Source organism: Phalacrocorax carbo, chromosome 11 (genome assembly GCF_963921805.1).
Source record: "Phalacrocorax carbo chromosome 11, bPhaCar2.1, whole genome shotgun sequence".
NCBI classification, from domain to species: Eukaryota; Metazoa; Chordata; class Aves; order Suliformes; family Phalacrocoracidae; genus Phalacrocorax; species Phalacrocorax carbo.
In genome coordinates, this window is record NC_087523.1 from 16,566,109 (window position 1) to 16,590,225 (window position 24,117).

Consider the following 24,117-nt stretch of genomic DNA (forward strand, 5'->3'; position numbering starts at 1 on the left):
CTCATAGTAGCTAGTATCATGACTTAGTCACAGGTAGAAGAAAGGAAGCAGGAACGCCCCTTCTACCTCTAACTGAGCCACTGAGATCTTCGTTTGGGTCTGCACAAGTGAGAAGGCAAGCCTGGATCTGACGAAAGCAGTGCCTGGGGACCGGCACATGCTGTCCTTGCAGTTCCCTTGCACAGCCGCAGCCACTCAGGCAACTGCTCTGATGCTCTGGCACAGGAAGTTAAGGCAGCACCTTCTAATAGCTCTAATGACTTCACTGGAACTTTGCTTAAGTAATCGCTGGATAACTAATAAGAGCAGGGCTTTGCCCCTAATTAAAATTCTCACCTAGCAGACTCTACTTGAAATAAATGCTTAAGCAACACTAATATGAATACCAAATACACAGTCCTTCTTCACTTAGTCCACCACTGCTCTCTTGTCTGCAATTAACTTTGATCAGGCTGCCTTGTGGGATCACTTCTTCAGTAAAGCTGCTGCATTAGTCCTGGATATCATTAACTCTTCTGATTACCTTTTCCAACAGCAAGTTAAAATGGTGCTTCTGGCTCCTGCACCTTTAAACTTTCCTGAAGCCTTCTGTTATTCCCATTCCTGCTATGTCAACACTCCACTTATTCTGATTTCAAGTCTCACTCTTTAGATGCCCATACTGCATTTACCTATGAATATCAGTTATTTCATATCGCTACTTCCATAACTACCAGAATCTCCAAAAAGGACTTAAAACCTCACGTACCAGATTTGATTCAACTTTAAACAAACAAAGATCCTTGTCTTACAATCAAGAGATAAAGTAAATAACTGAATTGGCTTAACTGGCATTTCAAGTATTGTGTACTTTAGCAAATGCCTGAAAGACTACAGGGAATCTAACCCCGCCTCCTCTCTCTCCATGGCAGTGCAACTCTCCTTGCTTGAGGGAGATGTGGAGTTGCCTGTTTCACTTTCAGAATAACTCTTTAATAACAATTTCAGGTTACCATGGCTGCTAGCAGCAGCACACAGGGTCTTGCTGTTCAAAATCTTTACTGTTAGAGGAACTCAGGCACTTGCCAATAAATGCCAATTCAGGCACGTTAATATGTAACAGCATTAGAAACAGCATTAGAAAGTTCCTGCAAAAGAAAACAGTAGGCAAGATCCTTTTCTCCATATCTGCATTGCAGCACAGCAGAGACAACTCTACCACAGCTTTGCTGGTAAGCCTTCAGCAGTATTCGCTGCCAGTGATTTATAAAGACCAGCAGGTTCAGCAGCCTGAGCCCTGGTCCCAGCCTACCTCCTCCTGGTACAGTATTTTGATGAGAGCTCAGTTTTCAGACAGGTGAACAGTGTGGCCCAGTGCGACATCAATCCCACTACAAGAAAGGCACCACAAAGATGATTAAGGGACTGGAACATCTACCTTACAAGGAGAGGCTGAGAGAGCTGGGGTGGATTGGTCTGGAGAAAAGGAGGTTCATTGGGATCTTATCCATGTGTATAAACACCTGGTGGGAAGGTGTAAAGATGTAGCCAGACTGTTCTCAATGGTCCTCCGTGAAAAAAAATAAGAGGCAATGGGCACACAAAATGAAACAAAACAAATTCTGTTTAAATTTAAGAAAAATCTTTTTCACTGTGAGGATGGTTGAACGCGGTGGCAGCTTTGCCAAGAGAGGTAATAGGGTCTGCATTCTTAGAGATAATCAAAACCCAGCTGGGCACAGCCCTGGGCAGCCTGCTGTAGCTGGTTCTGCTTGAGCTGAGGGTTGGATGGGATGATTCCCAGAGGTGCCTCCAACCTAGATCTGCACTAGCCACAGGGAAAGCAAACTCTCAGGCTGTGTGTCAACAGCTACACCTGTACATAGTTTTCTTTCTGCCTCCCATGAGACTTATTCTTCCACAAAGTCCCTGAGTATGTCATGTACCTGCTCCCAGTCTGTGATCTGATCTGCCTCAGGACCCTCCACCCGACAGGGCCAGCCACACAACACAGGTAATTCACTGCTGGTTGTTGTATGAGTTTTCTTTGACCTCTCCCCCATAAAGATCTAAACCCACATGCATATAAAATTCACAAACTGAAACAAAACAGGAACGGGAGAAAGAAACTTGGTGAAGCACCAAGCTATAAGATAATATGCTTACATGGTTCTATGTATTACATTCGTAGTTCTAATCCATATTTTCAGGTCATCATCTACATAAACTTACTAGCCTATTCCAGGTATCTAGGGAGGTTCAACCAGCAAACTCATAACATCAGATATGTCTCCCAAAAACTTAAATCTACAAAAGGTGTTTACTAACATATGTGCTTTTATAAGCTAAAGGAAATTTAATAAAATAATTTCACACCAAATTACAAGGGGAACAATCTCCTGGTTCTCAAGCATTTTGCAAAAAGGAGAACATTTGCACAGTCCATATTTACATTTTTAACAATTCAGGTCATAAACATTTTAATAAAACAACTTTAATAGATACTATAGTTCATTTAGGACAAATTCATTAAATTGTCCTAAATTAAATTAAATTAAAAACCATGAATATACCACCACACTGTTCAAATAATGAAGAGAACACATGAGTTCTAGCAAGGTCACGATGAGAGGGAGAACACAGAATATCTGTTATCTGAAGAATATCCATCATGGGGAACTGAATTAGATGCATCTCATTTTCACTTTGTCACACTTAGTTCATATTCTGGTTGAAGAGCAGCATGCTACCTAGGACAGCAACTATCCACAGGGCAGGTATTACATCTTCATTTGACAGGTCTGGGGTCAGGTAGGTCAAATCAATACTTTAGAGCTCTGTCCATGGTCAAAAATGGACAATAAAGAATCAACATGATATATGAATCTGGCACAAAGGGAGAACAACTCATTTAAAATAAGGAATAAAGATAAGAAAAATGGATTTCAGTCAAAACAAAGGAAAGAATTGTATTTCAAGAACACATGAGAAATACTACATGGACTAATTCAGTTTCATATAAGAAAGTAGAATTCTACTTATCACCGCTATAAGTAGGACCCCATTTTAATCAGTATGTTGAAACACAGATGGGAAAATACATAACCATTTGTTGATACGGTTTTGTGTGAAAGGCTGAAAAAGCACTCAGCTTTTTCAGATACTTGCAAAGTTCCACAGACACTGAAGGCAAAATAATAACTATAGATGGCATGCTGTACAGTGGAATGGAAAGGAATCAGGAATATATTTGTAGGTAATACTATTTTACCAATTCATTTCTGGTACCTGACGGAAGGAGACAGAAAAATACTGTCAACTAGTAGATTACTACATGGAATCAGAAACACACGATGTATGATCTCCTGAGAATCGGGTTACTTTCCCCCTGACAGTCCAATGTTCCTAACTTCATTCTTGCAATGGGCTTTGCCACACTCTTCACTAAAGACAAACCCTAGATGAGAGAGGTTGATCATCATAAATTAAACTAAAGCTTAAAAATATGGAACAATCACTAAAAAAAAATTCAATTGCTCAAGGTGTCTCTTTTGGCTGTTTTATTCTAGCACAAACCTCACCAAAAGCCTGTTCTACAGCTTCAGTCAACATTCCCTCTGTTTAGCATTGAAGACAAAACTGGAGTCTGAATTACTTCCAGTATATAGGGAGGACTTAGGTACACCCTACCTTCTGCTTTATTACCAGCATTTCCAGGTTTTGTACAGAGCAAGAGGTAGATGTAGTCTTCTGTGGAATTTTATAAGATCTTGTTATAAATTTCCCCTAGTTTGGGACTGCTCGGCTATTGAGATTTGGTTTGGACTTACTTCTATCAAACAGAAGTAAGAAATGTGAAAAGAACTTTTTCTTATTATTTCAAAGCTTTATTTTTCCTATTGGCATAGAACAAAGATTCTTACCGGTAACCTTCAATTCAACTGTTCTTCGTATAAGCTTGCCTTCAAACTTCAGTTCACAGGTATAATTTCCTCCATCTTCTTCCTGGACTTCTTGTATTGAGAGAGTATTTCCCTTCTGAATTACAATGCTTCTCCACATTTTTGGTTTACATTCCTGCAGAAAAAAATCCATTGCCAAAATTACCCAGCGTGTATGACAGAAGACAGTGTTGTCTGATCAGATTTTCGTTATTATACATAGGTAAACAACCATCAATATATTTTGCAATTCAAATTCAAATATAATTTCAGAAAGTACAGAGACCTGAAACTGGAATTAAATTGAAGACAGAAATTAAACACAAATGTTTTATGGTTCACTAATTCCCACTGTATCACATGGGCCGTGTTTAATACGTGGTGCCCTGAAGCAATGGTTAAGTATCTTCTCTTTTTCATGATGAAAAACTGCCAAGACCTCTACTTTAGCATGGACCATTAAAATACATCTCGGTTTGAAGGGAGTAAGGGCAACATCTGTTAAGAGTTAGCCTGAAGGCAAACTTTACACACAGTCTCAGGCTAGAAGCATTTACCAACAGAAGAAAACAGGCAGAACAACAGCAGTTTTGTGAGCAAGAGAATTCAGGAAGCCTGGTTTCCTTATGGACTTGTTTCTCATCACTGGCTTCTTTGGCACCTGATGCACTCCGATTCAGCCTTTTCCCACCACTGGGCTCTTAGTAACATCACCCCCACGTGCACTCTCTGAGGGAATACATGGTACTGATGGCCTGCAACTCTCACTGACTTTGCCAGGCAGACCTTAGCTGATATCTGGCAGATTTAGGTTCATCATTACGAACTGTGGTCCTACTGGAATGGCATTTGAGTCCTTCTGTATAGTGTGTGATACCGTGCAAGAAGAGGCTCTCCCCTTCCTAACATTCTGTATCCTTGCAGCTACATCAGTCACTTTCCATGCTGACAGTGCTCATGACCGAATACCTCTTGGAATGCTCTGAACTAAAAGCATAGGCACAATCTTATCATTGTCCTTTTAAAATGGTACTTTAAGATTATATATAGATTATATATAATCTATATCTATATCTATAATCTATATCTATAATCTATATATATAATATATAGATTATATAAGATATATATAAGATTATAAGATTATATATATAAAGTTATCTCAATAACTTTAACATCAAGCCTGTTCTGCCTGCAAACAAAACCATGCTCTCCTCAGTTCTGTAAAACAGTAGTGCTCCCAACAGTTTGGGAGGCTCCGGCTAATTCTGTACCCAGAGCACACAAACCAACACAGGGCCCAAGTACCTTTAATGCCCCTCTATCCCTTCTCGTGAGGTGCCAACATGGAATAAGCTCTCAGACTGCAACTAATAATCTCGCATCAGTTACATCAGGCTCAGCAGCTTCAGAGATTCATGTAAATAGCCCACACGTATGCCCCATTTTCTGCTCGTCTGCAACAGCAGTGTCAGAAATACAGCAAACAAAATAGAACAAAGCTTTCTCTTAAGAAAACAACCAAACAAGAAAATGCATTGACTTGCATGACAAGAGATCAGAACGACACAAACACAATTTCTTCATGGGGCTCCATTCACATTCCAAATCCACAATGTCAGTTTCTAAATTAAAGGATAATAATAAAGAAATAAAAAAAAAGGGGACTGTGAGCTTTTGGCCTTGCACTTGAAAATGGAGTGCTGAAGCTTTTATCCCTATCCCTAGTACGCCAAATTCAGTTACAACATGTTTGAATACTGAAACTGTGCCATTCTACTGCAGGTAACTGAGTGTTCAGGTTATCTTTCTGTTTCCAAAGTACAGTCGTAAGGAAAGCGTAATCTTGTCTTGCATGTGGACTTTAGTTAACACTGATGACAGAGCATGATCAGAATGCAGATCCTATCTGCTGTGCTAAGAAGAATCAGAGCTTATTTTTGTTACTAAATTGCACTGAGTCGAGACTCACGCAGGACACAGACCTGAGCCAGAAAATGCCATTAAATCCTTTCTGATTTGCACTGAATTTTTCAGTCCTGTTTAAAGGTGCATCAACCCCTGACTTGGAGGAACTAAATCTGAACACTGGGCAAAGAATATGATTCCGTTCTATTCAATCCTAATTTAGAAGGAACACAATTCTGAGAATAAACAAAGTAAGCATATTTCAGATATGCACCCTGTTTACCTGCTAGAAGAATCTGAAAGTTTCCTTCTCTGGCCTATTTTTTCTCCTTAGACATCTTAAATATTTTGGGCTTTCCCCCCAATAATTAAGTTGTGCATTCTTATGCTTCTTTTTCTCTTCCTTGAAATTTAAGTGGCAGTACCTCAACAACTGTATTTTTCTGTAGGGTAGATAACAACTACCTGACCTGACATTTTGATTGTTTTCACAGCCCTTCCTTCATCCCAGTAGTAGAAAAGAGATGGTGGAAATGGATTAAGACTCCACATTCTAGATGTAATATGCCTTTTTCCTCTGCCAGCTGATTTTTGGTGAAACTGCTCTTACTGTTAAATCCCATTCATTCAATCATGCCTTGACACATACATTTATTTTAAAAAAATCCTTATACTTCTTGTCAAAACAGTTCTAAGAGGCGTAACAGAGCTGTGCGTATATCAATAGCATTAATCGTGGAAATCTTTAAAAATAAATATTTCATGCAGCATAATTCTAGCCAGAAGTGAAGTTCATACTACTGTTAAATCCTCATAGCAAATGTTTTATTACTTACCGGGTGTGTATGTGGAAATCTATTCAGGCATAATTATTTTAAGACTGTGTTTAAATTACAGTTAACTCCCTGTAAATTGATGCAATTATTGGCTCAGATTCATTAATCTCTCCACAGAAAGAAGCCTTCTGGAAGACAGGGTGAGTCCTGCACACAGTGGGCTTGCACCATTACTGTCTTGTCTGATGGTATGTCATCAGTCACAGGTCCAAACTCCCTGAGTACCAGTGAACTGGCAGGTTCTCATGAGCACAAGGATTTATCTTTTCAGCCAAAGGTATAAAGAAGGAACCTCAAGGACTTCCTCATATTTATCTTCTGTTCCATTTTGGTCAACTTACGCTCTCCTCCTGGATGAAAATCTTCTCTAAATATTTCATCATAATGAAAAGGAATTGCACCCAGTGCCTCTGGAGCAGATTTGCACAAGAAGATAGCTGATTACACCTGCATGTGCATGTCAAACTCAATCGCAAAGGTGGAGGGGAAAAACCTGAGGATTCAGTGGGCTGTGACTGGGAACAGATGCCTTCTTCAGAAAGCGGGAGTCAGATCCTAAAGTAGAACATCACTTTACACTATTCTTTGGGAGAAGGGACTGGCTTTTTGTTACACGTTGCCTCACAGACCATGATCCTAAGTCCCAGACTGTGGTTTGTAGGGGTTACCTCAGTACTCATCATATTATTTTGAAATCCAAGTAATTATATATTTTCTAGAAACTGGGTTTATGCTGTTTTGAATAGGCAGAATTCTATTAACAGTTATTCTGGTTTTCTTCTGTTCTTCTATTAATAGAGAATTAATGGAATATTAGAATATTTTTCCAAAACCCTGTTTCAGGAATAAATTTCAAGGGACAACCTGACATATATACCTTCCACATAACATTGATATTGACATCTCACATTACTGACTCAGGTCCAGATAACACAGGTGTTGTCTAAGTAGTGAACAGATAGCACGTTATCGTTAATCATGGATAAGGAGGTACATGTAGTAGGTTATTCCACTAATGTCTCCCTTCATTATCAAGCCAGACTAAGGGTTGTCAGCTTTGATTGTCTCACTGTTGCCGTCCAATCACATCACTACCGCTCAGTTTCACCACGGTGATGACTTGTCAGTCAGGTGTCACACTCCAGCCTGGTGTCACACAACCTGTGTATGCAACCCAGATAACGTGTGTGGGTATATGGAACAAAGACCCTTCCGTTCCCTTTCTTGGTCAGCACAAAGCATCACTGATGCAGGGTTGTACATGCACCTTCCTTAAACTGATTTCTGCTCCATAACAGCTGAAGATTATTCCTGCTGGACTATTTTTGCCACGTGCTCTTACAAATAAATGAGATGTTCAGTGATCTGGTGTTCAGTAACACCTAGGCAGGAGGGGCAAGAAACACCTTCTCTCTAGTACCCTCTACTTTCCAAGATTTCAGACTTAACTGAATACATATATTTTGTGTGTGAACAGCACTGAAGGTATCCACCCATACGCTGAGAGAAACAGCTTCAATGGCTGAAAGAAAAATTTTGTTTATACTAACAGTGGATTATGGCACATGTTTTGTTACTATAAAATAGAACATGTGAGAATTCTGTAAAAAATAGAAATACATGACAACTTTTATAATTGCTCTTTTCTGATGCAACCTGCTAAGGAGGAAAAAACCTGCAGCTCTGCACAAAATACTTATTTCACACAAAATAACTATCTTTAACTAATGCTATTAAGGTTGGCAAATAAAGCACTCAAAAGTTAGGATTCAACTAGTTTGTGTGTTTCTGTCTTTGTTACCTGAACCAAGTTTGTCCTAAACTCGTTCTGCCTTTATCCCTACAATCCAAACTCTACTTTCCACAGACCCCACGGAGCTCTCCCTCTTGCCCAACTATTTCTTGTTCCCTCTGACTCTCAGCTCTTTATTCTTTTTCACTGCTTCTTGCAGCAACTCATACTGGAGGGCTTTTCAAATATCAAACTTTGGTCCAAGTCCGGACAACAGGTAAAGATTACCAGACCCTGCTATGGTCTTGGTACCTGATGTCTGCCTGACAATCCATATTTTAGCCGTTCTTCTGTTTTCTTGGGGAGCTACAAAAACACATCATCAATACATCTGCTGCTGAAAGCGGTTGCAATTCTTGACAGGCCTTGGAGAAGGTACAGCCAGCCAAGGTACCTGCCAAGCAGTGAAAGTATCTAACAGACCTCAGTTAAAATTAACAGACCTCAGTAAAATTACTCAATGAACCTCAGCAAAAGTAAATGCATCTCTGTGAAATTACCCAGTGGACTTTGGTAAAAATTAACAAGCCTTGGTGAAATTACCCAACAGACTTCATAAAAATTAATTGGGTAGCACTGCTGAAGCTGGTGGTGCTGATACACCTTTGGCTCCATTGTAGGTTGCCTCCCTTTGTTTCTGCTACAGTATGAGGTAGGGAGACATCCCACTAAGGTGGAAACTGGTACAGAGGCACAGTGGTTTGGAAATGTGGTATTGCTGTTAGAGAAATCACGTGACCTCCTGTACAGAACATCCTCACTGATGCTGATTTCTGTTGGACAATGACTGTGCTGGGTAGTTTTGCCTGTACTTTAGTATTACTTCTGTAATACTGGGAGAGCATCCTCCAGAGCAGTCACAAACCACCGCGGGCTCAGAAAAGGCCATCTCTATGCCTCAGACTGAAAACAATGGAAGTTTTGTATAGTTTCACCACAATAGCAATAAGACAGCGATAGTTACCTTGTACCACACCACATCGGGCTCTTGACTGGCTGTTTTGTAATCCTCAATATCAGGACAGGAGATTGTCTTTCTCTTAGTGACTTCTGATTTTTCCAGATATCTGATCTTACTGTTGTAGCAAAGCCCGGATTCATTCTCAGCTACTGTCAAGGACATGGACACCTTCATGCAATATGTTGAGTTTCTGCAGGGACAGAAGGATATTTTCATTTATCCTGCCTCCTTTTTACCATGTTTGTTGCAGCACAGTAACTTTCTTTGTTATGCTGTCATCTTCACAAACACTTCAGCGACACATTCAAATAGTGACTGTCATGCTGTGCATTTCCAACACAGAGGAATTACTAGAAAATGTAAAGGCTGATTTCTCATTTACTGTGAAGACTCCTGTGGAAATTTTGTTAACAAGTGATCTAACCCAGCACAGCAGCTCTTCCAAGCCTGCAAGTCTATGAACCCAGGAACCTGTTGGCATCTCAACTGTTGGTCAGGATACACTGTCCCATTTCCTCTGTGTGTCACACACACTCCTCTCCCTCTTTCTCTCCCACCTTCAGGAGATTTCACTCCAGCATGCAGTGCTGTGCATTTGAGAAGAAGGGCTACATGTTGGATGTAAAAGCACATCATGCAGGAAGAATTCCTTCCCCTGAAGGAGGAGGAATATAAAATCCTATATAAATTCCATATAAAATGCTATATAAAATCCTACAGCATGTGATAATGTGGTGGGTTGACCTGGACCAGCTGCCAGCCACCCACCCAGCTGCTCTCTCACTCCCTGTCAACAGGATGAGAGGAGAAAATAAGATTAAAAATCTTGTGGGTTGAGATAAAGACAAGATAACTTACCAATTACCGTCATGGGCAAAACAGAGTCAACTTGGAAAAAATTATTTTAATTAATTGCAAATTAAAATAGGTTTGGATGGTGAGAAAGACAAAAAAGCTAAACTACATTCCCCTCACCTCCTTTTTTTACTCCTCTACCTCTCCCATCCCAAGTGGTGCAGAGGTGGGCAATGGGGGGTTGTGGTCTGTCCGTAACGGCTCCTCTCTGCACTCCTTCCTCCTCATATGTTCCCCTGCCCAGCGTGGGCCCACCATGGCTGCAGCTCCTGCCAAGAAAACCAGCTCCCCCAGGGTTTTTCCATGGGTGCAGGGGGTCTCTGCTTGGGCCTGGAGCCACTCCTCCCTCCCCCTGCCCACCCCTCGGTGTCTCAGGGCTGTGCCTCACACTTTTCCCCTCACCCCTCGCTGCCCGGCAGCGTTTTGCCCTTTCCTAAACACACTTCCCCTGAGGGGCTCGGCCGTGCCCTGCGGTGGGGCCACTGGAACCGGCCATGTCCGGCACGGGCAGCCCCTCAGCTCTCCTCAGAGGGGACCCTGCCGCCCCGCTGCCAGCCTGGGGGCACGGGCACCCAGTGTAGATACGTAAGAAGTCAGACTGCTGGTTACACGGATACATTTTGGCCTTAAAATCTTAAAAAATTTAATCCCTTAGCACTTCAAACCATTGCCTGCTCTATCACCAAAGAACCCTGACAAAGTTAAATCCAGGTAAGCAGATGGCAAGCTACACCTAGTTTTTCATAATATCAAGGTAGAATAAATACAACCAACCCAGCTCCCGTGCCTCATAATCATAAAAACGGGACTAAGTTAAATTCCTTCAGACTTGCATCTGTAACAGAGCTATCAGACACACAATGGAAATCTCCCAAACTGGCATTTGCCGTGGTGTTACTGTGAAGCATTTGCACTTTGCACAGGATTGTTGCAACCCAGAACATCAGCTTCTGCCCTTCATTAGTTGTGATGGCGAACAGAGCTCTTTAAAAGCAAACTACAAAGTACAAGAGACAGTGTAATGAGGCTTTTCCTCCCATCGCACATCATTTTGTCATTTTAACTGACTGCACCACAACTAAAAAAGCCTCGAGTAAAACTGACGTGCTGGGTGGCTACTCCCATCAAAGGGAGCTGTGGAGAGCTCTTGCAGCAGACAATGCCACTTTGCCACTGCCTCTTCCATCACAAACTGGTTTAGCTGAGGCAAGAGGGTGGCACAGCAGACCAAAACTGCCCTGGTCACCCAGAAAGTGATCCATCAGTCAAATCCTGACACTAATGATACCAGCCGCTTACTCCCTCCAATTAGACTCAAGACAATGCTTTTAATTAAAAAAAAAACAAACAAACCACACCAAAAAACAAACCAAAAGCCAACATTCTCCGTAACAAATCTTTTCTTATGCAGTGTTTCAACGTGTCACTCTGTCAAGTGAGCCTGTAGTTAGGAAGAAAATAAAAAGGTCTATAGGGACAATACATCACGGCTCTAAGCTTCACGCTAAACAAGAACTGGCAAAACTGTGCAAATGGTTTCTTGTCAAAGGTGTGCCATGAGCAGGTATTTGCAGAAGGAGGTATTTGCAAGGCAAATCAACAGGCAATCTTCAGAAACCTCCTTTTTTCAGCGCTGTTAGTGTTACGTATTCAGCAGAACCACAGACTTCCCCCTTCCTACCCACTCCTCTTCAAAATGCCACCTGTACATTTATGTACTAAAATCGGTGGGTATTTTCTCTGTCCCTCACCTCAAAGTGGAAAGGCTTACTTTGCACACTGCCATGATGAGTTTCAGTTGAGAGGCTATCAAAAAGTCTCATCCTCACAAACTGCACAAAATGTAATATTTTACCTGAAACAAAAGTCCTCTGGACATAAAAAATTGCATCATTTTGTATGGGCTTTTCAGAAATACTTATATGATTTAGGGAATAGAAGTCAACTTTCTCCCAAACTTCTTGCTTTTGAAAAGGATTACCGTTTTTTGTAGGTAGGAAGAAAACAAAACATATCTGGAAAGTTTCAATGCTTCCTGATACAGTACAGAAAATCCACAAGATATGGATACAACCACTAAGTATAATCAATAGTGATTAATCACTAATGATTATTTAACATTCCTGAACGACTACAAGTATTACTGAGTACAGATAAGATCACATGCTCTCAGTAATAATGATCCAGGCTAATCAAGAATAATGACTTTTAATAGTGTCCATTACTTGGTGTTATTTAATAGTGCTGTATTTTCTGCTAACAATCTTGCATTATTTAGATTGTATTTTGAGCAGCGCTGGAGGCTACTTCTATTTAAAATGCTTCCTGGAACCACGACCTAAAAATATAGTATCTTTTTCATTAGTTACAACTAGAATTGAGTAGAATTGAGAAAACTGAGTGCCTGGTGAGCACTCTCACTTTTGTTCTCACTCCATGACTAAGACAATAAAGCTATTCAGGCTCCTGATGAAGAAAGCCCTCACTAAGCCAACAGCAACAGACTCAAAAGCTTAATGAATGTTTCTTTACTTGCCACTCCCGTTAGTGCTACTGCTGGTAATTCAGAAAAGGGCTACTTCTGCAGGAATTGGAGTGAATGAAGCAGCAGCCTTCCTTTAACCTAGTCGGTTCAGGATACCAGTTATAATTCAGTCATGTGCAGAAAGAAACAGCAGTTCGATCAGCCTCATTGTTTTTCTCAATTTTGAGGCAGAAGGCTGGGAGCTGAAGTTTGCAGAAGACATGAGCCATTCCTCCCTGCGCTAGACAACCTGTTCCCCAGGATGGTATGGCTTTCACCACTCAGGCCTCTGAGCACGTGATGGGTCTGTGCTGCCTTTTTATTGGAGACTCCCAAGGCTACCATTTTTCTGTCAGCTCAGATGCAATGAGACAGCTTCCTAAAAAGATACATCCCCTCCGTTTTAACCAGAAGACTGCCATGGAATTGACCACGTTCGTTCTATGCAGGAATTTGTTAGTTTTTCTGCACAGAAAAAAACCCTTGTAATCTGAACTGCAATTTGCAGAAAAACATGTGTTTGGTTTCACTGGCACATGGGAACATGCTCTCTTCCCTCCCTTGTGGGGCCCAGGGCATAAAGGGGCTCTCTAGAAGGTGACAGCTGGAGGGAGAACTCAGGAAGGGGATCACAAAGCAGTTGATGGTCACTACAGAATTGTTTTTACCACCTGGGTAAACAGGCAGGAACATTATGGTGCTGGCAACCACACAGGTCACTGAGGGGTGGGAACTCAACCACAGAAGTCCCTCAGGAAGCCCACAGAGCTACTGTGCTGGGAGGGATCCAGTTCTTTCTTTCCAGGTGTTTTCAGGACCTCTGTGTCTGCAAGGGCTCTCCCTGATGAGCTGCATTTAAGTTGTTTATGGTAAGGGTCTTTTTAAATTTTTTTCTTTTTTTTTTAAGGGTGTGGAGAGTGTCAAGCACGAATCCTACATTTACTGCTTTTCTTTTTAAAGCTAAAGAGATGGCCTATGAATTATAAAAAGGAGGATCTGCTTTTCTTTTCAGTACATGGTCACAGAGCTTGGTGAGGGAGGTCAGTGCCCCCAGCAGTTTGCAAAGGAAAGGTTACGTGACTGTATTTAATGAGGAAAGGTGGAGCACACGATGAACAACAGATAACAATAGCAAAGCTGATAACCTGGGTTTGCTGACAGGATCAGTGGCTAAAAGGAACAAGAAAGAAGCATCTTCCAGGTGGATGAGGAAGATGCTGGAGGGCTTTCAGTGGTGATCTCAGTTGCATACAAGTAGAGAATATTGGAACCCAAATGAACCTGGCAGACTGCAGACAGACCACTTTCTGCATGTAAAGGAAATAAGCCCATGAGTCTGAAAGTGGGTCTTTTAATGGTTTGTCTTTTCTGAAAGGTTTCCAAACCACTCATTTTCCAGGGGAGTCGACTTCCAATGGTTTCCATTTCTATAGATGGTAGCAGTGGTCATATGGGGAACAAGAAGAGGGAAAGAAAGAAAGAAAGAAAGAAAGAATCACTCCATAGTACAAAAAAAAATTCAAGTGTCTTATGTTTTCACACGGAAACTAAGATGTAATTCCCTGTTTCAAGGGACTAGTTATAAACTGGGCCTACTCTCTCAACTGGAAATGTGAAGAAAGGTTTAGCTTTGCCAGAGCTCACAAAGCTGTTTCCTTTGTTCTGATGGCAAGGCATTTGCAATCCCCAGGCCACCTGGAACTGGCTCTGAACCACAAGCAGAAGCCAGCTCAGAATCCAATAGAAAACCACAGGGAAAACCAAGGGAGTTTAACAGGTCTCAAAACAAAAGCAAGCAAAATTTTGAGTTTGGCTTGACTTCGAAGCAAGGACAAGAGGGAAAAGGTGGGATATAAAGAAATGGATAAGAATGATATTTGAAATTGAAGTTCAATCCCTACATTATTTTTCATCTTGTTTTGGATTCAAGACAATTCATCAGCCCTAAGGATTAATTCAAATTAGAGGAAATATTTACAACTTTGGAAGAAACTTTTACCTTCGGCATTTGTGTTTCTGCTAGTGAGGGTGCTTTGTTAAAAGAGTCAAGTGAAATAATTTTGGTTTTAGTATGCACGGAACCTTCCCCCCCTTCATCAATTTTCATATAAAGAGGAAGGAGGCAGCAAAGTGGCCGAGTGCTTTATATCTACTAGATTGACAAAATCCCTAAATTTTAATTGCATATTTATACAAGAGGATTTGATTTTTTTTTTTTCTTGCAGGTTCATTTTTCATTATGTGTTGGGTTTTTATTACACTAAAGTTCTATGAATTTGGTCTCAGAACTAAGACTCCGGTGGCAGATAAAAAAGCTGGGAAGTGCTGTTACCAAAGCGGTGCTCAGGGAACAGCAGAGCTCAGACTTAGACCTCTCCCAATGCACCTAAACACGCTGGCTCTTCTAATGACATTTTCATTGGGTTACTGCAATACTCACTGCAGGAGTGTGTGGGCCAACTATCACATTCATCTTCGCTCGTTCTGAGTTAAAGCAATAGCAGCAATAACTACACCACCTGCTCTTTGTCCATCTGAAGGTCCACAGCAATTAATGCATTACCAGATCCACTACTACCTGCTATAAGAATGTGCTACGTTATTGGCTTTCAGACTTAACTGAGCATTTGATTGCTTTCCTCTCTCCTCATCAGAATTTTATAAATGTATTCCTGTCTAAATTTCACACTTCACATAACAGTTACCAAGCAGTTTCATTGGTTACTGAACTTGTTTCGCTCAGATCAATAAGGTCATGGTTTGCTGATCTGCTTAAGGAAAAATGAGTGATTTATTATCATTGGTTTTTTCAGATCACACAAATGTAACATCTTTCCTAAAAACAAATGGATTATTTCTTACTCTTTCAAGGTTTCATTCAAGTGCTAACTTACTTCTGGGTGACGACCACTGCTACACCTTTGGGGTCACTGTCTGGCAAACGTCAAATTCCTGCTTATGGTGTAAATCACTCTCAGAAGTTACGAATCACAGAACCTTCAAAGTTTTTGCATTTTTTCTTCTTATCAGTTTGTTAAGTGAGAGAGCAATGCCAGAAAAGGAAGAATTTGACAGGTGGCTGGCACTGCTGCAGTTGCTCCCTGAACCACAGGCCAAGTGGCACAGTGATTCTGCAGCTTGTGTGTGGGGTACCTGGCCTTGGCACAAATCCAAATATTCCTGTCTTGTATTTTGCTTGCTGTTATAACTGTAATTCTAATACCAACTCCTATGCATGATAAGGAGAAATCCTAACCCCATGGTACCTCTCCTTCAATGTCTGATTGGTTTTAAGATCGTACTAGTAAAAGAAAACAACATCTGGAAGTATGATCTCAGAAAGTGCTAAAACACTACCATGTTACGAACCAATGTTCTTGCATTATCTCTGCTTCCTTTGATCCTCCACCAGAGACCTGCATTGTGAATGCAGACAGAGGTACATTTAAGGCCTCATCACTCTCTAAGACTTTTCAGTCTTTCGGTACTTTTCTCCTAAGATTCAATCCCTACACACAACTCACTAGAAACAAGATGACAGTTTGAGCTTGACTAAAACATACTAGATGTCCCAGGGGTCCATGTTTTACAATAAAGAAAGGCTATACCATCACTATTCAAAAGAAACAACTCCTGAGCAAAGTCACTGGAAGGTAATTTTAAAAGGCTCACATTAATGACAGCTTGAAAAACAGCTGTCTAGGGATGTCTCCTCAAGTTAACCGTCAGGAATATAGTTCTCACCAGAGGGACTTAAAAGCAAGACCTGTACTCCTCACTGTGAGTTTAGTCCTGCTTAGGGAATTTTTAGGGTTTCTGGATACTGGGACAGAGAAGAAAAGATGTCCAGATCTGGCAGTTGGACAGTTTCTCACAGCTGGCTCTCTCTCACCAAAGCTTAGATCTAAGTTTAAATTAAAGTTGGACTTCAGCTAACATCCCTATTGAAAGGGAAACGTAACACCAAAATGTCAGGATGTGCCCAGTACGGTCAGTGATAACAGCCCGTAACAGCAAGGCCATGATTTAAAAATTCAGGGATAATCTCTAGTATGTTTCTTAAGTCTCTCTGAGAATAGTGACAGCCAGCCTGATTTGCACATGGTTAAGGGTCAGGAGGAGCTATTTCTTTTCTGGTTGCCTTCACGCACACATGCACTGGTCCTGCTGACCTCTGCATCATGGCAGAAGCAATTGAAAAACAAACAAATCAGCAGTCAGTCATTCCAACAGGGACTACTCAGGCACAGAGGGAAAATCTCCTAACATTTAAGTTGAGTAACATGGGTCAACAGTGTTTCTTGGGTTTGGTTTGGTTTGGGTTTTTTTTTAAGTCTTCAAAAATGTTAGTTATTAGAAATAAATATATGAAAGAATGAGATAGATAGATAGATAGATAGATAGATAGATAGATAGATAGATAGATAGATAGATAGATAGATAGATAGATAGACAGATAAGAAACGCAGAAGCCAAAAGAACACCAAATTATCTCAGCATATCACACCTAAGTTCATGAACTATCTGGTCTCTGTCAGCTTCAGCACATCCTGTTCCAGCAGAAGAAATCCTGTAATTGCCTAGGTTTGCTCTCAGGGAAAATTTCTCCCATGCCCTTAAGAATTACAAGGCAGCAAGCTGCCCTGAAGTTCACTACTGCAAATGACTAAGCCCTTTTCATTTATTTCCTACCAATTTTCTATTAGAACTCTGGATATTACTGTTAAATTATACTGTCTTACTGAAAAGCCCCATTACGAATGACATAAATCTGAGGCACAGGGACAACTGCTCCCAGGAAAGTATTAGGAAATCCCCTTCCAATAATTTTGCATTTGCAGTACCCTGTTTCTGAAAGCACTGAGTACTTTCTCCTTCATTTCTTCCAACCCACACAGCAGGTGAATTATTCTGTCTACTCCTCTCTGCTTCTTTTTTATGAGACATCTAGCACGCAACACACAAGTTGTATTCAGGATACCCATCACGGTTGTCTGCATTGCCAAACCTCCAGGATTTTGTTGCCTCCAGGAGTAGTAAAACCTGTGGAGTGCATCCTCCTTCATGCACGTAAGTCCTGTTTGTAGATGCAGTGAGGAAAAGCGATCCCCCCTCAGTTTGGGTATGGGCAACTGAGCACGTGAAGCAGAGGATCATTTATAATCTCACAGGGTATACAAGGAACGCTACCACGAAGAATCACAAAGTGACGTCCTTATGCCAACTTGCAATGAGAACTGTTTGAGTCCTGCAGCTGAGGCCTCCTGGCTGTGTCTGCCCTTCAGTGTTTGCCAGAAAAGAAAAAACTATCCTCCAGGATCACTTACCAAACACCAGCGTAACTGCCTATGGTTTTGTCACCTTGTACTTTGGGCATGATGGATTTCCTCAGGAAACCTTCCATTTGTCTGTCCACTCACAGGACACATACAACATTGTTCACGGACTTGTTATAGCCACAGTTGGCTAGGTGTGGGTTTCAGCAGGAGTGGTACCTGGGTAAGCACATTCTCCTACACTGTTATTTGGAGAACAGAAGGGAAATGTTGGAGAGGAGATGGGTGAGGAGGGCAGAACATCATCTCGGCAACAGGTCTCCCGCATGCAAAGTTGACTGCATGACAGAGCACCCGCTCCACTTTGCATCCCTTCTCTCCACCAGGCAAGGTTTGAAGCCCACCAGGGAAGGCACTTCTTCCACAAGCAACCAGTGACAGTGAGCTGAAACGTTACTGATGCACTGCAGCACATGGAGCTTTCACTATGACAATCTCTTTGGACTAGAAAGTAATGTCAGTTATTTTAAAGGTACCTAAAGCTGGAATTTTACTATTACAAAAACTGAAGGATATACAATATTCTCATTCTTGTGCATGCTGCTGCAACAGGGAAGTCACTGGATGCTCTCCAACCACAGAGCAACAGGGCTATTTCTGCTTGAAGGCCTGACTGTTCCTGCAGCTTCTCATCAACAGTAAACACTGGCTTCAGAAAGACAGAGGATGGATATTTTCTTCTAAAGCTTTAGAGAGGTAGAGTGAGTGAGCAGAAATATACATATCACCAGGCAAAAGAAACAAATCTTTTTTTCTGCAAGTGTAAGTGTCAAAAGAACAGATAGAACTGATTTCTCTCGATAAAGACAATGTCATCAAAATGATTTGCAGGAGCACCATCAGTTTTTACACAATTTTAGATAGAAAAGTAGAAGCATTCTGATTCTACTCTCCTCTGCATTTTGATAATGCCAAAACATTATATCTCAGTAAGTTAAATTTTATTTTATCATGAATCATACTGACTTTATACTGTATCTGCTCTAACACTATATTCAAGTATTGAATACCATATATCACAGGGATTTTGTTTATACAGTATCAGTCACTTTTAATGTGGGAAATGTCACACACTTTTAATGTGTGACATTTTATGTTAGTGCCATACAGAGCCTGGGAATACTACACCATGATGAATCCATGCTCTTGCTCTAAGCGTGAAATTTAGCTGGCTTCTACAGACATGCCTGGGACAGTACAGCCATGAAAGCTGATCATGTACTAGTGTGCAAGTCTGAGAGGTAACTATGAGACGTGTAATCCGTCAGCTACTTTGATGTGCTCCTCTTGGACATCTGACTGTTAAAGACACTGGCCCACTAGAAAGTGTCATCTTTGGATCTTGTCAGAGTAAGTCTATGGGAGAAAAAAAAGCATTTGCCAGAGAGCATATGGAAGGAGGTACACTATGACTAAACTGGAATTACAACACTGCGTTCAAAGTGATTTGAGATACAAAATCACCTTTGTCATGAACATCTGAGCACTGAATAAAGCCAAAGCACCTGAACATGAATCATTCTGTAATGAGAAGATATTGCCTCCAACAAAATGAATGACTATATTAAAACACATATCGCAAGAACCATGAGAGACGGCTACAGAGAAAGCAACCTTCCCCCTACACATTTTCACATCATGATTTAGTCCAACTTTCCTCTTTGGTTTCTGTTTGGACCTGAAAAAAACCTCCTCTTTCACTTGGAAGTCAGGCTCTCAGTGCTCAGAACAGTGGCGTAACTTCTCCGGGGACGATGAGTGCATGCCGCAGTCCAGGTTGCAAGCATTTGAGACAAGTTCCTCAGCCCTCCTAACACCCACTGAAGAGAAGGGACAAAGGTTATGCTGCAAATGAAGTTTTACTGACAGCCCCTTGAAGACGTCTAAATCTGATTTTGATTTGCTGGTCATGCGCTCCAAAGACATTCAGAAGCCTAAAGGCTTAAAATCTATTATCAGTCTATTTTATTACCGCTCAGAAAGTAACATCTCAGTATTTCACCAATGGCTCAGCAAAGGCTTGATTCTTCTGTGCGTGTCCATAGCAATCCTGCTCTCCATTAAGAACTGTGCAAATAGGGACAAAGTAAGGGAAAAGGGATACGCAGATTTCCTAACTTGATTTGTTGGCAGTTCTCTGGCATCAAATGCTGGTATTAAAGACCTACAGACTTATTGCCTCATAGGCATTCAAGGCCCTCACTCCCCTGTTATTCTGCATCCTGTACAAAAATCGAGGCTTAGCTCCATCAGCCAGTCTGGTGATCACAAACCTCTGCCTCCTGCTACCTCAGCACCCCCTCAAGGCCCAGAATTTCTACCCTCCTGATTCACATAATGGGAACTGAGTTATTTTATTTCACCAACAGCTAATTAACACTAAGTTTTACTGGTCTTGCTCATAAAGCGTTCATTCAGTACTTATTTCAGAGCTGGGCCCAGTTAGGAGAAAGGGCTCCAGGGGTGATCCCTGGCTGCGGACAAAGGTGAGGCTAAACTTTGCCAAGATTTCTTCCCTAGTTCATCTTCTCTTCTTTCATCAGGCTAAGAAGATCTAAGTAGGCCCCATTCTTCTTCCCTCTTTAAAAAAGAGGCTTTAACACAGAAAAACAAATGTATTTGTTTAGAGAGCAAAAGCAGCAAACAACCTGGCAACTGACTGTCTTACACAGTCAGAACTTTAAGGCCAGCCTGTGCATTTACATCTATTTTAGTTTCCAGGTCTGGTTTTGGTGCTCTCATCTCTGAATCCCTCAGTGAAGATTCTCCAATCCAGAGTGCTGATGCAAAAATCCCAGGGCACCAAACTTCTGTAACAGAAATGCTGACAGCTTTATCGGAAAGTAGCATTGGCGGGTGCTGGAAGATTAATGGCGTATCCAGGGCCTGTACTGCAAAGAGACCCCCAGAACACAGCATTTCCCTATCGGGCAGTAAAGTCACAATACTAATGTCCCAGCATTTATCTGGGAACTGTAACGAAACACACATCTATCAATTAGCCAGGATCCCTTTTGGATGTCACTGGATCTCCCTGATTTGGCACAGAAAAGGCACCCGAGAACAAAGCAGATCCATGGCATTCACATGGATTAGCTAACACAGCTCAACTCTGCATTCTTTTAAAAGTCCCTGCAGAATCAGGACCCCTTAATCTGTTACAGTCATGCTTAACGCTCGAGAAAAATACCACACCGGTTTGCTCTAAGTGTCAGCTCAATGTCAAAATGTATTGTGAGAAGAGAGAAGTAAATTTTAATGCAACAACAGTTTCCTCTTGTTATACACACACCCCCCCACACCTGGCTATGGAACAATGTCTAATTGGTTAATAAAGGAGAGGCAATATTTAAATTATGGTATCAGACCTCTTCAGCCTGGAGAAGTAATCTCTTTCATTAAGGCTGCTCTAACATTCAGTATTACGGGTTCATTTACAAAACAGACATTACAATTATTGAAATGACAATCCTGTATAAGAAGGAATTTATTAACACATTTAATTTTTACCCATCTCCAAATCAAGTCATATCAGCCTACCCTTCACCTGCTCATACCCACCCTTTTCAAGCAGCTTCTGAAAAATTCCTTCCAACTGCTTCAAAGATACTCATGCCTTGATCCTACAAGCACCCGTGAGCAACCAGAAAATGCAGCTTCTTCAAAAACAAGGTGTTTTTTTAGAATTGTGAAGAACCTTTTCAACAAATAGGAAATTCACTGAAATGTGCAGTTGCCATTTTCCCCATACAGTTTGCTTATTCGCCACCAGGAAAAAAGTAACAAGTTGGGGAAGAGTGAATGAGCATAGCTCTCACTATTGCCTGTGACGTCCCTTATGTATGACTTCCTAAAAACCCCTGGTGTTCAATTCCCTTCTCTCAGAGATGTTCCCAGCTCGAGAGCATGTCCCTTCTTTCAAACCATAAACAACTACTGGGACAGGGACCTCTTGTCCCCACTTAGCCTTAGGGTCACATCCAACCATCTCACTCCCTTGTGCTGTTTTGCATACGAATTCCAGACAGAAATTCTAAGGCAAGAGACTTGAAGTGGTTGAATGCAGCACACCACGGCCACTGGGACACACAAATGTGGGTTTTCACCCTTCGGGCAGCACAGGGAATTGCACCAGGGCTTCCCACATCCTTGATGAGTGGCTAGAAAGGCATCAATTTAGATGTGAATTGCTTCTGATTTTCTCTTGGAGAACCTAAATGAAAACCTCTTTGTTTAAATTGTTTTAAAAACTTAAAAATTTTTACGTTTATCTTGAATCAAAAGCACTTCCCTTCCCAATTGTTTTCACTCAGCTACCAAACCAAAAGACTCAATGATGCAGTGTTGCACACTGATGGACACAGGCACCTCCATTTCCACTGCACTGGGTTCTCTCTACCAGTCTCTATTCATTCAGTCTACAACAGAAGGCACTTGTAAAAGAAAACGTTAATGTTTCTAGAAAATAAAATAATATTCTAGAATTACTGCTCTCATTTGTGACCTCTTAATTCTCACAAAGCAGGTGATTCTGGTTAATGGCTAAAAAGCAAGCATCTGCTTATGCCCCTCCAAAAAATGGATTAATAAGGCTGAAATTACACAGATAGTGCTGTGGATAGTTTACCACAAAAGTGTGATCATATTTCAGGACATTACATCTAGCCCAATTTTAATGAAATTAAAATAAATTGCTATTGCTATTTCCTCAGCTATTTCAAGGCACCTATGATTTCATAAACAGTAACAGCAAGGATACATACCCAAATTTTTGGAAGAAATATAGTCTTTTATGTGTAACCACTATATATAAAATTCTGCACTCTGACATAAATCTGAAAAAGGCAAAAATATCTGTAGTTATATAAGAAAGTTCTAGCCAAAGCAGGAAAACTGACAAGGAAGATCTTACTGCTGTGTAATGCCTTGCAAGAAACATGCCACGTAGTTTTTATCTGAAAATGAGGAGAATGCATGAATTATTTAAGAACTTGTCCATTTTTTACCAAAACTACTTCGTCATGCAAATGAACAACGAGTTTTGAAATTTCCCGGAAAAAAGTATGTCCCAGAATTTGATCCAAGATCAATTCTTCATTGCTCACATAGGATTTGCATTAAAATTTCCAGAGTATTAAACTACTAACTTGATTACCACAACAGTGACTCCTTGTGAAAAAAATATAGCTCCCCTGAAACATGTAAATCACTGTCTTCCCATAACATTTCAAAATCACAGAGATCACATTACACCAAACCTGTGGCAGAGCAGCTAATAAAAGAATAAACTCCAAAGGCTGCAACACAGACTTAATAGTGACTTTGGCAGATGCGTCTGATATTTAAACTGGACGCTGGTCCCCAGTACAAATCACCACGCACCACAGCACAATCCTGGACTTCAGTAGCGCTCTTCAGGATCAAAATGGACTGAGGCAGCTGAGATGAGGCAGCAAGACTTAGCAGAGATGAAGAGAGAGCGAATTCTGGGCTCTGAACAGTGCTGTTACTTTGCTGCAAACATTTGATATTAAATTCATCAAACTTGGGTATAATTTCAGTATGGAACAGCAGACAAGCAAGCTTCATTCTCTGAAACTAAATAGTTTAAAACCGAATCATATCAAGTATCTATAAACTCCTTTTGATTCAAAACTGGATCATTTAAGGGATATTTATTCATCCATTCTTAAAGAGTCCCCCTTTTTTATCTCCTCATTTTAGGATGTGTGCTGACATCAACATACACATGATGGAAATCACAAGCTCCAGCAGACACTTAATTTAAGGCTCACCCAACAGTTCCAAAATACTTCTGAGACACGCATTTCAGTGCCTTACCAAACGAGGTCTGCTTAAATTTATGACAAATCATAACTGTATATCAAAATAAACATTTCTTGAAAACCAGACAGAACTGCAACTCCCCACGGCCTAACCCCATCAGAATAATTCAAACTGTGTCTACCTCTTGAATAACTCAGA

At 40.9% G+C, this 24,117-nt stretch overlaps 1 protein-coding gene across 9 annotated transcripts in view; it reads right to left on the minus strand.

Annotated features, from left to right (window-relative positions):
- IL1RAPL2 (interleukin 1 receptor accessory protein like 2) overlaps positions 1–24,117 on the minus strand; it is a 395,107-nt gene that overhangs the window by 170,324 nt on the left and 200,666 nt on the right. For all 9 annotated transcript variants that reach the window (XM_064463223.1, XM_064463224.1, XM_064463227.1 and 6 more), the window contains 2 exons: positions 9,421–9,607; positions 3,903–4,056 (listed from right to left, as the gene is read on the minus strand). In XM_064463223.1, coding sequence (XP_064319293.1) covers positions 3,903–4,056; positions 9,421–9,607 — 341 coding nt within the window. The remainder of the gene's footprint in view (positions 1–3,902; positions 4,057–9,420; positions 9,608–24,117) is intronic.